At 39.7% G+C, this 17959-nt stretch overlaps 1 protein-coding gene across 2 annotated transcripts in view; it reads right to left on the bottom strand.

Annotated features, from left to right (window-relative positions):
* Window positions 1–23: 23 nt before the first annotated feature.
* erfl1 (Ets2 repressor factor like 1) overlaps window positions 24–17959 on the bottom strand; it is a 65046-nt gene continuing 47110 nt past the window's right edge. For both annotated transcript variants that reach the window (XM_077721826.1, XM_077721827.1), the window contains 5 exons: window positions 9149–9222; window positions 7622–7856; window positions 5987–6164; window positions 3606–3735; window positions 24–2146 (listed from right to left, as the gene is read on the bottom strand). In XM_077721826.1, the coding sequence (XP_077577952.1) occupies window positions 1488–2146; window positions 3606–3735; window positions 5987–6164; window positions 7622–7856; window positions 9149–9209 (1263 nt within the window). In that variant the 5' untranslated portion in view covers window positions 9210–9222 and the 3' untranslated portion in view covers window positions 24–1487. The remainder of the gene's footprint in view (window positions 2147–3605; window positions 3736–5986; window positions 6165–7621; window positions 7857–9148; window positions 9223–17959) is intronic.

Here is a 17959-nt window from a genome sequence, read left to right as displayed (position 1 = left end):
CTAAAAACGTGACAAGAACCATGTATCCAGAATAATTCAGTTTATTGCTTTGCAAGATATTATTTTTTTTCTCCCATGTGACCTCTTTACAATAAAACAAAGCATGTGAAATGTGTACACATACGCACACATACACATACAAGAAACAATATTTACAGCAGTTTGTGTCACATTAAAAACTTTACAATAAAGATTTCACTGGCCAAGATGGACTACAATGTGGCTCATGTTTTTTTCCCTTTAAACTTGGGAATGGAATTTAAAAACAATATAAATTAACCATTTTTTAGCTTTATGTTGGATGAATGCTCATATAAAAATAAGCCTAGTAAGCATATTTTGTGAACCCAAAGGATCTACAGGGTGAACATTTTTGGTTAAAAAACAAGAAGGAAAAAAAGAGCAAAGGTCACAATTAAAAAAAAAATCTCCATTCCAATCGGCTAATTATAGAAAAACAGCCTATGAATTATTTAAAATTTTGATACACCTAAGCTTATAGCTTTATCCCAGTGACATGTTGAATTAAATAAGCAATTAAAACACCACGATACAGCTTTTCATTGGTGGTAATAATTAAATGTACACCATATTAAAATATATACACGCAAATATTATAAATTTTAAATGTTTGATCTTCTTTTCTTCCCTTTTTAAGCCCCGTGATGTGCAAGAATATAAATAAAAGATACCGAGTTATTGAAAATAACGTAATGAAAAATGTGGCATGAATGCGATGTAATAATATAAAACACACAAATGTTCTTATGCCACTCTTAAAGTGCTTGACATTCAGTTAAATTCAAAATAAAAGAAGATTAAAGACAAAATGAAATAAAATTAGGTTTTTAAAGCACTCCAGTTATGATTTAAATTAAAGTACATTTGAAACCAATAAATACTAAACAAAAGTGCCTTAATGTAACTTGCATTAAAGTAAATAAATTAAAAAAATACATAAATAAATAATACAGGGAAATGTATGTAATATAAATAAATAAATACATTGATGAATACATTAAGACAAAAGTAAACATAGGAAAACAATTGCACATTTACATAAAGTTAAGTTATACACTAATAGAAATGTGGTGTTAATACAAAATGAATGCAAACAATTGATCGCAGTGATAGATAAATTATTATTTCCACATTACCAAAATGTGGTATAATAAATAAAGAACAAACACCGAGCAGCAAAAAGAATACACGAGTAAAATGAGCAACAATTTCAAGCAAGGAACTGTGACGTTTTTTTTTCAAGAGAAGTAGATAAACCACTCCACTAAGTGGCAGTATTGGCCCGTGTCTTCTGTAGTCTGCAATTCGGGGCCATTCCTGTCGAGTTGATGATGCAAAATGCTTTTAATGGCGATTCTGTCCTACTGCGACAAGGGTCAGGGAAGTCATTGCTTTTCTGTAAAATGTCTGCTAAAGAGACCAGGACAAAAGGGGAGAAAATTAGATCAGTGGGCACCAAAGAAGTATTAGCTGCGGATCATTTTAAGAGTCTCTGTCTCCCTGTGGCGCTCGTGCAACATGACCGGAGGCGGCGGGGGTGGGCTGAGCGGTAACAGGCCCTTCAGAGGGTGGCTGTGGATGGGTGGCAGAAGGGGCGGGGCCACGGCTTTCTTCCCATCTGGAGCCACGTCCTTGGCAGAGTCGTGCTCGTTGTCCGAGCTGCAGTCACTCAGGTCGGTGATCTCCAGGTCCGAGTCCGACTCGGCGTCCCGTTTGACGGCGGCCCGTCTCTCCGAGGGGCTTTGGCGTCCCGACCCCAGGCCTGTGGGCGTGGCCCCGGCACGCTCCCCGCCCACTGGGGGGTCGCCGAGGTCCAGGCGGCCTAGCGAAAGGCTCCCCGGGTAGGGCGGCAGGCCGGGGCGGCCGGCCTGGGGCACCGACGCCCCCCTCTCGCCCTCGCCTGGGGGCAGCAGGCTGGAGAAGGGGTGCGGCAGTTGAGACAAGCCGCCTGGCAGGGGGCCGGGGTAGAACTGGGATGGGTAGAGGGAGCCGGAGGGCAGTTTGGGGCAGTTGTTAAGGGAGAAAGCCCCTGGGAGGTAGGGGTTAAAACCCCACGGGTAGTCGAAAGGTGGGCTGCGGGGGTACGCGCCCAGGAGGGACGGAGGTTTGGTGTAGCAGGGGGCACCTGGTGCATGGGACGACATGACAGAGGTCAATACGACACGGAAGGGTTAAAAGGATCAAACATATACAGTCATTATGCTAGTTGTGGACCACAAGTACACAACCACCTGAACTCTTTAATGGCAATAGATAGACGTGAAGGGATTTGAACCTGAGGCACAGCAGTCAAGGATCGTTTTTCAGTGCCATTTTCATGTCTATGGCACCCAACGAATTAAGCCTTGAAAGAGTAGCATTTTTTTTTATTTTACAGTTTTTCTGAACTTATACTTCTGTTTCCTCACATCACCACCTAATTCTCCTAAAATGTGTAATTTAGCAGTTTTTTATATTGCATTTTTTTTGAAAATCTATGAAAATCCCACATTCCTTTTTTTTCCTCTTTAAAATATGACTTTATTCAAGTTCTATTTATTTGTATTTATCTTATACTCTCTTTTCTATATCAATAATGTTTTCTTTCAAAATTAGAAAATTGTTCATTTTCTATCACATCAATTTAAATCTCTTGATATTTGCTTCTTACTTTTTAAATTTTCTTCTCATAACTCCTTTGGACTAATAAAATGATACATTTGTTCACCACTGCAATCTTTTTCCTCACAAAACTAAATGCCACCATATTATGCTCCCCCCTGTTTTTGACTTACGAGCAAACAAAATATCCCCACTTTAAATCGCTGTGATAAACGCAAAACGTCTAAGTTGTAGTACTGGGATTTTCTTCAATTTTTTTCCACAAGCAAACAAAAGCATCTTCTCCTCCCAGCACAGCCAGACTTCCTTCCAACTGCTAAGGAACTCAAACGAAAAAGCCCCACCTCCCCCCTTACCCCCACCAGCCTGCTATGTTATTTACTATGCGGGCCTAATTTGACAGCGCCAAAGTGTGTGTGTGTGCCCGTGTGTGTTTGTGTGTAGCGGCAGTAGCTGGCAGACACATGAATATTGAATCAGTCAAACGGGCCTCTCTCACTTGCTTATGAAAACACAGTAATGGGCGCCCACAGGCCACAAACTGAAACCTGCACCCTCAATTAGGGCCTTCCTGCCAGGGAAGGGATTAGGACGGCGGGGACACATGGGAGGGAGAGGGGAATAAGACCTGAGGACAAACTGTGGAGGATGAAGAAGAAGAGGAAGGAGGGGGTCTAGTTAGTGCATCTGTTTACACACACTTCCAGTCCTCCATCCTACTATTTCTGTATTTTGTGTGCCCACCAGTGTGAGTGTGTATGTGTATGTTTGTGGTCATGGATGTTGGGGTCACCTCACCTTACTTACTCTCTTCCTTTCTTTCACTTTTTTGGGGGGGAATAAATATGTATAATTCACCAGCTAAGTGGGCCTCACCGCACTGTGTTGACTGCAGGCTGCCATCTTTCTTATTTCCTTTAATACTAATTGAGCTACCGAGAGCAACAGTGGGTTAACTCTGTTTTTCTGGCAACTTTTCTCACCTGAACCAAGGAAAGGGAATGCGTCCAGTCGGAGTTTGTCTCCCTCGGGCCCCGCAGGAGTGGTTCCTCGATCAAACAGGGAGGGGGATCGTCCAGAGTCGGGTAAGCGAGGGAACAGGGATTGGATGCCCTGCGTAGACAGAAATGAGAAATGCACATTAAATGAGAAATATGGCAAGTTGCAAGAAATTATATGGGGTTTTGTGCAATTAAATGGGATTTTAGAGATTGAAGCCATGGATTATGGCTTTTTAAATTTAGCACAATAGAGTTGAGATCTTAAAGTCAAAATTTTATCAGAAGAAAAATAATCTCTTGAAAATACAGTTGTAGTTTTCACTATATTAGATGTTGACAAGCTTTGTCTTATTATAACAAAAAAGTCCAAATATGCCAATAAGTAATAAGGATAACGGATAAAAAGCAATAGATAACTTAAATTATGAAAGTGAAGGTATGATTTATGGTGAATTTTTTGACAGAATTCCAAAAATTTATATATTTTTTTGTTTTTGAATAAAAACAATTATTCCACAAATATTTTTTAAAGAAATATGAATTTACAACTAATCAAAGTTAAATAACACCATCGTAAAAGTTGCACCAAAACAAACAAAAAATAATTGTTTTGTAGACTTTAGAAATCAGCTGTGAATTTAACGAGTCAAATAGTGAGCAGTCCGAGAAATATCTCTACCATAACAATATAGTATATTTGGTTTTCGCTAGTCGTTTGGCGATGGCGTTGCAGAACCCCGTGCTCAAACCCGTCGTATGTTGACAGCGGAGCGTCCTGCGGGAGTGACGCAAACGGCAACCGAACTGAGGCAAGGACGGCTCTACAAAGGGCTGTCATGGGATCGGGGGCCTCGTTTGAGGTTACAAAGGATAAGCGAATAGGAAAGCGGGAAGACGACTCGGCCCGGATCGAGGACGGACGGACGGGCGAGTGTCAGATCTGACGGGGTGACGCTCATTCAGGATATAGGGTGTAGAATCCACTAGGGACGGGGAGACGGGGTGAAACAAATGGAACAGATGAACGTGGGGACAAAGAGGGGATTTGTGTCCCCCTTCTCCGCGGATCAATATCCCGTGTCACCCCGAGTTTGAAAGCTCCCCGAGCTGTGGGATCTGCGTTTGCTTAACAAACCGCATTAACGACCGGCGCCATTGATCTGATCTGACGCGACCCCGCTTTCATTTTCAATCGATGACACGCGGATACGCTGCCGAAGATGGGGATGAGCGAGAGGAGGGGATCATGTCGTCTTTGGGGTGCCCCCCAGGGGGGTTAAGGACGGCCTAAAGACGTCTCCTCGTGACCTTAAGCGCTGAGTAGGAAAGTGATGGATGACACTCTTACTGTACTTAGAAAACGGAAGGACTTTTTATACAATGGTGGGCAAACTTGTTCGTAGCTTTTCTCATGGATTGATAGACTGAAAAGATCAAGTGGTACCTCAATTTACGGAGTGTTTCGGATTCACAGTTGTATGTGTAGCATGTTTTTTTTCCCAGAAAAGAAAAATATCACACAAAGTAGGATTGAGCTTCATATTCAGCTTGTTTGGAAGTTTTCTGTTACCATTTCTGACTTTAACTGTTTTGCTGATAACCCAAGGCGAAACTGAACACAAAAACACAATCAGTTTGGTTCCCAATGAAGTCCAAATATTGATAACTTTGTCACAAATAGTGATGAAATTTCAAATGTTTTGTCTTGGTTTGGTCTTCTTGGAAAATTGTTACTTTATTCTCCCCCAAAAAGTAATGGAAGTACTAATGTTGTTACTTAAAGGGCCTCACAATCACCAGTAATTTTGACTACACTAAAACCAGTGAGGAATGACTAAAAAGGCAAATTCTTAAAAAAAACAACACAAAAACATTGTCAGACAATTAGTTTGACCTTGTTTTTTGCTGAATAAATCATCAGATTTTAGTTCTGATAAGCAATTCAACCAAAAATTTACAACATATTTTGTCGTTTTCTAATTAGGCAAAATGTTTAAGACCTAAAATTGATTTTTTTAAGCTCCAGGTTTTTTGGAATCGTCTTCAAACTCTTTAAAGTGTATATTTTTTCATGAAATAGTGACACAATTTATAAATATGTAGCAGCTTTAAAAGTTAAGCCTTGCTCACTATTGGGAACAATTTTAATACATCCAGGAAAGGCTCGGCATGTACTTGTTAACCCAATCGGCAAAACCACATGACACCAATCAATAGAATTTTGTTTGAATTGAATCAATTTTTGTAGTTAAAAAAAATTGAGAAAAAAATAGCTGGTCTTGCCAATTTTTACAAACTCCTTTCATGCTAATGAAGCTGCATATTAAATGAGAGTTCAAATACAGGTGAAAGGTCTGAAATACCTCTGGGGTGCAGTCAGGGGCGGTGGCCCCTCCGTTGAAATGGTTTTGGGCCAAAAAGAAGGGTGAGTTGGCCATATCCAGGATGGGGTAATTGACCAAAACCACCTTGCTGAAGTTAAACTTGTACGTGAAGCGCTTCCCTTTGGTTTTGTGCAAAATGCGCTTGTTGTAGTAATACCTGCAACACAAGAGAAGCGTTCCAATGAAAAGAATAAATAGGGAAAACTCATAACATCACCTGTGTTGAGGTTTTGAGATTTTATGGAAATAAATTGGTCAACTACACTGCAGGCTGTGTACTATATTCTCATTTCCCACTGTTTTGAATCAATTTGGGTTGGAATACTTTAACTCAATACTTTGTGGGATATATTTAGTTTGATTTTCATGCTAGGAGACAAACATGAAATATTTTATTCAATGTCAGAAGTCTGAAATGTGTAAAGTGGATTCTTCAAATTGGAAAATTCCAAAATAGACAGCTGTATTTAGCTTGGTTTTGACAAAAAAAAATAGTGAGAAGATGTCATACACATAATAGAAAAATCAGATTCAATCAATTATAGAACATGCTTTTCATTACTTTAAAAAAACAACAACACTTTATTCAATATTTTCAATCTATGCAGATAAGTAGTAAGTCTATATAAGTCTAATATGTTACCTAAAACTGTGGTTTTCAAATTGTATTAAATGTGCTTTCTCCAGAATCACAAAACTTTTCTTAATCTTGTACATTTGAGGTGTTTTTTTTCAGTTTTTTTTTTCCATTCAGTTTTTTTGGATGACAGTACTAGAGAGAGTTTAGTTATATTTAACTTTAAAATCATATACATTTGTTTGTTTCAGTTTTCTTTTGTTCAGTCTTTTGGATGACAGTACTAGGAACACAAATGCATGTTTTAGGACTATAGAGTTTACTTTATTTAACTTTAAACTCATATAGATATAGATTTGGATTTAATTGACTGTAATGTGTGCATGCCATCTTATGAAGATGAAAGAATACAACACCGAGATTTCAAATTTGGTTATAAAATGGAAATTCATCTTTTTGAAAGAAAACAAAGTGTTAAAAGGCCTCATTATGCACGTCATCAACCCACACGTCGCACGTATGTATCGCGTTTTGCTTGGTCTGGCAATCGTGCCTTGGCCTTTAATTGAGCAATTAAGTAAGGCTAATTACGAAGGCTAATTGTGGCCCCAGCCGATTCATAACAATTAGATTCTGACGACAACCCCCATTAAAAAAAGGCCACGGAAGAAGAAAGGAGGTGACGTGATGGTGGCTCAAGTTATTTATGGTAAGCAAGCAATTGGGGGGGTGCTCGAGAAACAAGTTAATTTGGAAATCCTTATCAATTTTGTTTACTGGGAAAATCCTCAGTCAACTTTCCATTAAGATGGCCGCCGATAAGAAGAAATTGAGGAATATTGACCTTCCTCCAAAATAGGTTCGAAACTTTATCTCGCTTTATCATCACGTAAACATGAAAAATGTTCGAATGAAAAAAACAATAAACAATGCAATGTCTCCAAACTTGGAAATTGGTGAACTTGTAGGTTTGACATTTTAAAGTGAGTGCTTAATCGAAATTATTGTGAAAGCAGAAAATGACATTCAATAAATACCTCAACGCCCTGCTCAGCTTATCATAGTTCATATGAGGTTTACACTTCCGGATACCCCAGAGTCGAGCCACCTCGTCGGGGTCCTTGATGACAAACTCGCCGTAGTCACCCTGCCACGCGATCACGCCATTATACTCCTCCTTCTGCAGCAATTCCAAGATAAAGTGCCACAACTGGATCTGCCGCGATCCGGGGCTGGATTCCGGCTTGTAGGCCCAGTCCGGGAAAGCGAACCCTGCGCAAGAGGAGACTGGTCGTTAATTGTGTTAATGGCCGCTGGGGACCGGAGGTGGCCGTCTGGATGAGCGATGAAGGTGACGGATGGTGTGTTTAATATCACAGCACTTGCCCTGAGCTACTTTAGCGTTCGCTCGTGCCCTCTAGGCTGCACAGATTGCTCAGGTGCGTGATGACAACACTCTGGGAGAGAAGTGATTGATGCTGCAGCGCACGCGTGTGCACGTACACATGCACGCACACACAAGCCTCAAAGCTGCCTGTTTGCACATCACACACACAGAGTCAAGTGTTTGTACTCATTGGACAATCAAAGTGAACATAAAGCTAGACCAGAGGGCAGATCCCTGCCAAGGATACTCTATGTTATAGATCAACATCAGTAGAGACTGCCCTGTCCTAAGAACGAAACTGTGTTTTATATGGAATGTATTTTGTTGTTGAAACAGTGGCCTACAATTGAGAGTAAATTGATAGCTCGCAAGCATTTGGACAAGCAATCATTTTGGTGATATAGTTAATGATTTATTTTTTAAATTTTAGTATTTTTTTGGGCTAAATCATCCACTCATGATGCAGTCCAAATTGCCTATATCCTCAGTTAAACAGATTGTGCCATTCTACCATTTTAATTAATATTGTTTGTAAATATCATCTATTCAACAAATGGTTCAGTTTTTTGTGTCCTGAAAAATCAGAAAAATGACATGACTCTTTTATGATTATTTTAGGAGGGTGATAAAATGTTAAAGAGGAAATCAAGGTTGTCAAAAGCTTCTGCAGTCATAAATCCTGGTGGGCTCCTTTGGGCCACCTAAATAGAGTCTAATGCAGAATTAAATATACTTAGGGACAGTCACAATTCTGTCAGACATTTGTGCTTTCGCAGAGAGTAACGACATAGACCTGTGACCTAGAAATGACACCACCTTCAGCTGCTATGCAGATACGTGAAGACTACAAAAATGTCTCAGGTCAACCTCTACAAGTTGCTTTTGGGCTAAGAATGCCAGAAAGAATCACACATAGGACATCAACCTGTTTCCCGTTGCAAAATTTTGGATTTGTGAATTACAACGGGTAATAGAAATGTAGCTATTCTCTCGAATTTCGTTCTTTAAATACACAATGCTACCTTTAAGCCTCTCAATGGCATTTTGCATTGTAAGCTAGGCCTTGTTTGATTAAAGGTGTGTTTGTGAATGGATTAACTCATTCATTTATCTTGTTATTTTGATGATGTTTCAGGGTTTACAAAGATTACACATAGTGAGTAGTTTGAGTACCCACCTGGCGTCCACAGTGCCGGCACTGGGGGGAGCAACAGATCGCTGACGCAGTTACAGTCCATGCCTGTGCAACACCTGTCAAGCAAACACAAAGACACTCATAAGCTAAAGGGCCTTTTTTACGAGGTATTAAATGCGCACGAACCGCACGTAGGCTGAAGGACGCAGGCGGTGAGGATTCCGAAACGTGCCTCGTATTGATACGTAACGGGGCAAGGTAATATTTCGTGCAAATACGCTGATGTTTGATGGATGCGATCCTGCACAGCCACCTGAGGCTAAGCGTGATGCAATGCAGTGGACATCCATGCCTCCCACATATAAAAAAAAAAGCATGGGTGCACTTGAAGAGCACGTTAAAGTTTAATTTGACTTAATCAGACAGGATTTTTCCAGTATTTTGGCGCAAAAGTATGGGGGAATTATACGTAAAAGTTTCATGCGTGGAGTCGATACCTATTACAAATACTGCATCATGTTCAATATGCCGAGAGGAACATTTGGAGTAGGAGAGGTTTTTTGTTGAACTTGCAAAAAAATGTGGAAAAGAAGAAGTATAAAGTAGCTGGAAACACTGGAAGCCAATATATATATATAAAAAAAACTAAAAGATGTGTACATAGTATGTAAAAAAATGCTTGTAAAGCTTTAAAATTAACCGACATTGGAAATAATAGAGATAATTAAGCATTTTTTTTAAGAATGTTTTCTTTATATACATTTTTATTTTGTTTTAAGAATAGGAATTAAACAAAATCATTCATTAGTCTTCAAAAAGCCCCCATAAAATTATACAATGTTCCAAGCCAGACTGTCAAAGAGCTGTTTTTGTAATATTAAAACATTTAATGGCATTTTTTTACTTTGAGTGATTATTTAACAATTTAAAATTGCCATATGATCTTCTAAAACTTTCTCTTTTCCATTCATTCTGTCACAAAAACAATTTCATGCATCCTTACACCACTTAAATATGATTGGCTGCCCCCATTTATTCCAATGCAGAACTACTATTTTCCTAATTTTCACTGATTACTGTCAACAAAAAAAGTCTCAATCTTTTGGTACCATTGACAACCATTGATCATGAATATAAATTACTTTGCAGACTTTAAACCCATTTCAAATAAAACACTATCACCATCAATAGCGGTCATTAATTTTGAACATCACATTCATTTTCATAGCACTACCATAAAAAATCCGGTGATAGCAGATACCAAAGAGTAACAGTTGAATTCCAATTAGTCCTCTTTTTTTTAAATAGATGCCAGCAGGTCTAAATGAGGTAGGGCTTGTTAGCCCATGTAAATCTGTGAAATGCTAATGATAATACTAACGATCCCGCGAGCAAAAGGAGGATTTGGGGTGACTCTTGTGTGGACACACGGCGACTTTTCATCGGGCTTGTTTTACAAAAGATCACATGAAGAACAAGAAAAATGCCCTTGCCGCTGCTTCTTTCCACTGCCGTACTTCTTTTTTGCCATCTTTAATGTTGCCCTCTGCCTCCCTGCCTTCGCTCTTCTTCTTCTGCTGCTCTTCTGACTCTATTTAATTATGCTCTGTGAATTTGGGATTTTTCCCTCCAGCATTGAAATAGAACGTGAATTATTAAGGTGTGTTTGTATAAATTATTATTGCTAACTCCAGGCACTTCTCTCTCTCTCACTCACTCACTCTCTCTCGCTCTCTCTTTTGAGAGAGACTCCCTTTCTCGCTTCGCTGTTGGCTTTTGGATGGTAGAAGCTCTTCCACTCTCTGGCTTTATCTGTCATGCTTTCACACCATTCTGTTTTTAGATATATTTCTTTTTTTTTGGCTTCGTTTTTAACATTGATTATTAATTTCCGTTTGCCTCTTTCTGTGTTGTGCTGTCCAACAATCAGTCACTTTGCTGTGATTCAAATTGATGTAGATTTTCCCGGAAAATGACTAACAATTCAATCCTAATTTTAAGCCTTTGAATTGAACATGTTTTTTTGAAGGTGGGAAAAAGATTTAATACCCAGAAAAAACAGGTGAGATACACTCTACTCAAAATATGCCAAAATTATACATAACCTACTATGATAAGCAACAAAATAAGCATTTTCAAGCCATTTCCTTTATGAAGAAACTGTCCCAGAATGCAATATTTCAGGTCAAAGTTTTGTCAGTCAGTTTTTTAAAAAAAAAGTTGAAGTTTGCACACCCTAGGAGCCATTTTACTCCTCATTTCCACACAGCAACCACAACTGTAGGCCGAAATGTGGCCTCTAACTCGGCCCTTTATTAAAATTCTGTTCTCCAACAAGCTCTTTGCCTTGAACTAAACTACTACACTCTCTCCATTTGAGGTCGAAAGATACATTGGCAACCTCCCGGCAGGCGGCGGGCGGGTCATCACTATAAAACATCGAACTTTTCATTTTCCACGTTTCTCCTCTTCCTCGGATTGAGTCAGGTTTTAGCGTCTCTTGGCGCAGGTGAATCCTCCCTTTATCTCGTCCACCTATCCCGTGTCTCCTCTACCTCTCTCATAGCCCCACCCACTATTCTCGCGCCGCCCCTCGGTATGTTTTGCGTCGCCGCAGTAATTTTCCGTTTGATTTCGGAGGTAATGCATTTTTTACAAATCAAAGAGGAAGCGCGGCGACCCCCCTTTTCTCCTCCATCCATCCCTCACCGCCTCTGCCGCCCACCTCAACCCCCTCAGCTTCCCGCCCTGGGCCAGAGAGGAGATAAAGGAGCCCCCATCATTTCCTTGTTAGTTTTGATTTGGGCAGTGGAGGGCTTTCAAGTTCCCCCCCATCACCCCCAGAAACATTATAACTAGCAGCCCAGGGAATAGTCCTGCTCGTGCATGCTCGCGCCTACTCGCATTCACTTTTATACACACAGAATACACACAGGTTGGAAGTATACAGCAGGATACAAATGTGCAGGTATTCAGGTTACCGACACAAATAAAGACATAGAGCCCATCGATAGTGACTGAATCAATACGGCCAGAGAGCACTTTGTTTTGCTAAAAAAGACGTTGGCGCGATGATAAAAGAGTACAAAAGCAAAAGGCGCTTTATAGAGGAGAGGGCATCGAGGATGGTGGACTCCAAACAAAAGGGGGCTTTCTCAACTCCTGATGATGGATCACACGTTGACAACGCACTAAACACCCCGGGGTGAGGAACCTAAAGCACCATAGGCAAAAAAAATTCACCCTACTTTCATGTTTCATCCGGTCTAGAGTGCCATACTAAAAACAAACAAAACCACAGAGGGACATCGGTATAAATAGATTTGTCAAATCCAAGAATTTTCAAAGTTGGAGACTATTAGAGGAAATACATGAGAATTTAATGGAACTAACCTGAAACTTGTATTTTAATTGGGAACTTGAATCTATTTTAGGAAAATATGTGATTGTATTGTAGCCACCTGATGGTGTAGTGGTTCACTTGTCTGACTGTGAGCAGCTTGGGATTGGTTACCGCTCAGTGGCAGTGCAAATGGGAGTGTGAATAGCGAGGATTGGCTCCAGCATTCCCAACAACCCTTACTTGAATAATATAATATAATATTATTGTATAGTTTAATCACTTTGAAAGAAACAAAATGCAGTGATGCCTTGACTTAAGAGTGCCACAACTATTTCGAGTTACGAGCCATTATTTGGTTGAAGTAAAACAAAACTTACCGAGGAGAAAAATCATAAGAAAAATATTACAACATGTATGTTTTTATGCCATTTGGTTGCTTTACATCATTATTTCAGAAAAAAAAACTTTTGTAAGCTGTAGTCATGTTGTTGGTTTGAAAAAGTGGAACCTGTGGATGTGAGATTAGTAGTTTTAAGTGAATATACTAAAAATGGGTAAGGGCTGGCACTTGGGCAACAATACACTTCCCCATTACTGTCAAAACAAGAAGTCAAGAATGACAGGTCACGATACAATAAGATAGAATGCCATTTTTTTCTTCTTCTTTGCAGCGCATGGAAAATATACAGTGCATGCATCTAATCTTTTTTTTGTTATCCCCTGAAAAAGGGTCGAGTGAGCCCTCCACCCAGCTTTTCTTTTCTTGTCTCTCACTCCATCTTTCCTTTTCCCTTTCTCTGGTTAGCTCTGACACACTGCTGCGCCTCAGGCTGCCACAACACAACGACTGGGCGATGAGAGTTTGTTAGACGCGAGTTAGAGGAGGAGGATGCTTCCCTCCTACATTGGGAAATTCCAAATTTGCAAAGGCCAATTGTGTTTGGTATTTTGTTTAAATTTGACTATATTTGGAAGATGTTGATTTTCAATAAAAGATTCCCAAATGATCATTTAAAATGGAGCTAACCTCTGAGCTGTAGTCATTTAGCCAAAGTTATCTTGGATGGACTCCAGCACACCCACTACACTAACAAGAACAAGAAGGAATAATTAAAAATATTGCCTGATGGACGTTTACAAGTCATTGACTCTTGTTTGTTAACTAAAACAACAAGAGAACACTGAAAAAAACAATAACATGTAGGAGAAAAGACAGTACATTATGGTAATTGGCCACTATTTTTGTTTAGGTTAATGTTGCTAATCAAAAACAAAGATGATTTTGAGATTTTTAAACATGGAGCCATGTTCAATTGACCTGATGATTAGGGATAACCCTTTCATGCCTGAGCTATGACTTCTTTTGGATGGGCATTTAACTCTCTGCTGATTTTCTGACTCTTCTAACCTCCCTGTGAAATATGGCAATGCAACTCAGCTAATCTAAAAAAATGGGATAACACTATTCCGTATATATTTTAGAAAATTATCATTGTTACTACTGGCATTATACAAATGGTGATACGGTGCATGCTATTCACAAAGTAAAGATCCCGACATAGCCTATCTTAATGGTCAACAAATTTTGAAAAGCAGGTGAATGGCTAGAGAGGGTTCAGATAAATTAGTATTACATGGGACGGAATGGTAAAGTGGGGACTGTTGGGTAGTCTAAAAAATAAATAAATAAGGAAAAAGACTGGGGTAGTAAGAGGATGAAGAAGAAAGTATCAATCGATAGGGTTAAATTATTCATCGTCATTAATTATCGATTGCTCTTCGTTGCCGGGACTCGTCCGCCTCGCGCCAGAGTTGAAAGGCGGGAAAGCGGGCTTTATTAAAACCGGCCCGGGCCTCATTGTTTCATGTCCCGCGGCTAAAAAAAAAAAAAAAAGGAAAAAAATCAGCGCTAGAGTTCAGTTTGGCCTGAGCTATCACTATCACACTGTGCTGGTTCTTGGGGGCTCGACGCGCGCGTTCACGCCATGGACGGCGGCGGCGAGCTCAAATCGATCAGGGATCAATTGCTCGCGCGGACTAATAGCCCTAGAGCGCCTTTGATCTCACGGATGAGAGATCAAAAAACGTCCGCGGGAGCGACGCAGTGAGCTGACCTTCGCGCGTACATGCATGCACACCGGTGAATTTTTCGGCGTCTGATGTTGCTTTGGCTAAGCGAGGAAACAAATTACCGTATTTTCCGCACCAGAGCTGGCTGTGCGCCTTATAATCCGATGCGCCTTATGTATGGATCAATATTGGTTTATCATTTTTTTTAGCACAGCTCCATCTTGTTGATGTATAACGCAATCCCCTACTACTACTAAAACAACCACTACTACTACTAAAACTATTATTAAAACAACTACTACTACTACTAAAACTATTATTAAAACAACTATTACTACTACTAAAACTATTATTAAAATAACTATTACTACTACTAAAACTACTACTACAACTACTACAACTACTACAACTACTACTACTAAAACTACTACTACAACAACTACAATTACTACGACTACGACTAATACAAATACTACAATTATTACAACTACTACAATTATTACAACTACTACAATTACTACAACTACTACAATTACTACAACTACTACAATTACTACAACTACTACAATTACTACAACTACTACAACTACTGCAACTAGTAGAAGTATAGAAAACAGCAAGAATACCATACAAGTGATGAAAGACTACACATCGTACTACGGGTAACGTCTCCATTACGTCACATCATTTCCCATACCTGTCAACTGGTACGTTCTCGCCGTAATTGGTACAACTGAAAGCCCATTTTTATATTGGTACGCTGTACACATGAAAATGGTACGCTAAACGGTGATTTTGAGAAAAAAAAATAAATTAAGGCACTTTCTAGCCATTTTTCACCATCCGCCATTGTTTCTTCCCGGAAACGCATGTCTGCCAAGTGATATATGTACCGGCGCCTCTGATTGGCTAAAAAAAAAAGATCATGATAAACATTTCGTTTTGTAACACTTTCACCATGTGATTTCCGTTTCCTGTTCCCTTGTTTATGTTTACTTTCATTTGATCAGCTGTTTCTGGTCTGTTTACAAGTCAAGAATGTTCGTGATTTTTTACAAAAAAGTAAAGTGGTAAGATTTTCCATGTATTTATACATATATGTAAGGGCGAAAACAAAATTTGGTAAGATCACAAATGGTTCGAGGTTGACAGGTATGATTTCCCCATTTTTGTACCTCAATCCAGGTTTAATATTTACGTGGATGTGTTATTTAGAAAAACATCGACAACACAGATTGGCCCAAATATGGATGAGGCTATCTTCTGGAAGTCCCGTTGGCAGATGTCCATTTTATATCTAACTGATCTGCCAAAAGCGGCCTGCTGAGATATGACAGCTTGAAAACGTAGAGGAAAAAGACTGTATTTGTCACTCCAACTAAATCCTGTCTTAACATGCCCTCACCACACACACGCACAGTTCAAACAATGAGATAGTACGAAAACAAGGGAACCATCTGTTGTTTCCTTGGAACAGATGAGTGTCCTGTGGGCTCAACTTCACGCTTGTAGAGAATTGTGTGTTTGTGTGTTTGAGGAAGAGAGCCTGATTTAGCATCAATGGAACGGGTTGTCACCTCAATTTTTTTTTCAAAAGTAGAAGCTTAGACACTTTTTTTAAAATCAACTACAAAATCACATTAATAGATCAATAAAATAGAATAACTTACACCATCAATACACCATCTCATTTCCTTGGAACATGTAAACACCTGAATGCTGTCAAACTTGGACTTCAGACGTCACATTCACACTGCAATTTGACCTCCCCTGGTCAAAGAAAATAACAATATTCACATTATTTTCTCAAAATGGATGGCAACACTGACCTGGAGTCATTATTTCTAGCAAATGGACAAACTGAAAAAAATATATACTATTTCCAACACACTATTTTTTTAACACATCTAGCAATTAAGAGAGACATGGTACTTTCCAGAGAATGAGATGAAATGCCATTTTTTGGCCATGTTAAATACTAAAGTAGTCCTGCATAGACACATAAACAGACACCCAAGTGCAAGCGCAATAACATACACACTTAGGATCCCATTGCGTTGGCCTCTCTAGTCACCCAGTTACTCCCTCTATCGCTCTCAGTTCCCGAATTAACCACTCAAGAAGTCACCACTGACTCAATCAATAGCTCATACATAAAACCTGCGATAATCGCTCCCTGTGCATGTCTGTCTCACCCTCCTCCTCCTCGCGACTGCTCATTTTCAACTGTTCCCGTCCTTTTTAAAAAATGATTACCGTATTTTTTGGAAATAAGCCACACCTGAGTATACATCGCATCAGCCATATTTCTATACAGAAGTCGGGAGGAGCACAAGGAGGAAAACAACCATTCACACTCATATTCATACCTAGGGTCAATTTAGAGTGTCCAATCGACCTACTATTGATGTCTTTGGAATGTGGGAGCAAACGGGAGTTCCCAGAGAAAACCCACACAGGCCCGGGGAGAACATGCAAACTCCACACAGGTGGACCATCCGGGATTTGAACCCAGGACTCCCACTGTGAGGCCGACGGGCTAACCATTCGTCAACCAGGCCGCCCAACTGGGTTTATTTATTTTTTTATCGTTAAAGCACATTAGAATAGCGGAAAGCCTTGATGATTACGTTGTCAGTTCTGGTGTTTTTACATCGTCTTTCCCACACACACGTCTATCAAGGCAGCAACAGGCGATAAAGCGGCAACACTCAATCGACTGATCAGAGATGATAAGACTATTGATCCTACGCCGAGGACATTTAAGAACAATTTCAACGGCAGAGATTTGATACATCAGTGGAGTGGCTTGTTAGTTCTTTAAGCGAGTACACCTAATGAGTTTCCAGATGCTAACTGATTGGTGAAATGTGATAGACCCGATTCACTGAAGAACAAACTGAACAACTGTGGGCTTTCTATATTTGTATTATGGAATGCATAAGAAAAGCATATATAGATTCATCTTGAGTTGTTGTATTTTATTTTATTTTTTTAGTGGGGGAAGCTCAGTGGGTAGAGTAGTGATTCCCCAACCAAGAGTGCCCACATTGCTCCTGAGTGTCATCATTAGGTGAATGTTGATTTAGAGTGAAAGCAAATTGAGTACCGTGAAGGTGGAAAGGCATGAGACAACTTTTTGTACTTTTGGTTATTGGTATGTTTCCAGCATGCTTGGACTGTTCCTTGAATAAACTGGTAAAGGCAAAATATAAGTCAAACAAATGCACTTGAACTCTAACAGTGCCGATAATTAGGCCTTTGCCGACATTGATCCAAAGAGAGAAAATGCTCAGAAAATCCTCGTAGTTGGGCTAATTGTCATTATCTCAGCTTCAACCATGTGAAGCTGTTTACAACATGCAAACAACCCGCCCATGACACAATCTCTTCCGTCTCTCGCCAAAACTCCCGCGAGTTTGCGAGGTCACCTGATGCTA

This window comes from Stigmatopora nigra, chromosome 7 (genome assembly GCF_051989575.1).
Source record: "Stigmatopora nigra isolate UIUO_SnigA chromosome 7, RoL_Snig_1.1, whole genome shotgun sequence".
In the NCBI taxonomy this organism is placed as follows: Eukaryota; Metazoa; Chordata; class Actinopteri; order Syngnathiformes; family Syngnathidae; genus Stigmatopora; species Stigmatopora nigra.
This window is presented reverse-complemented; position numbering and strand designations above follow the sequence as displayed.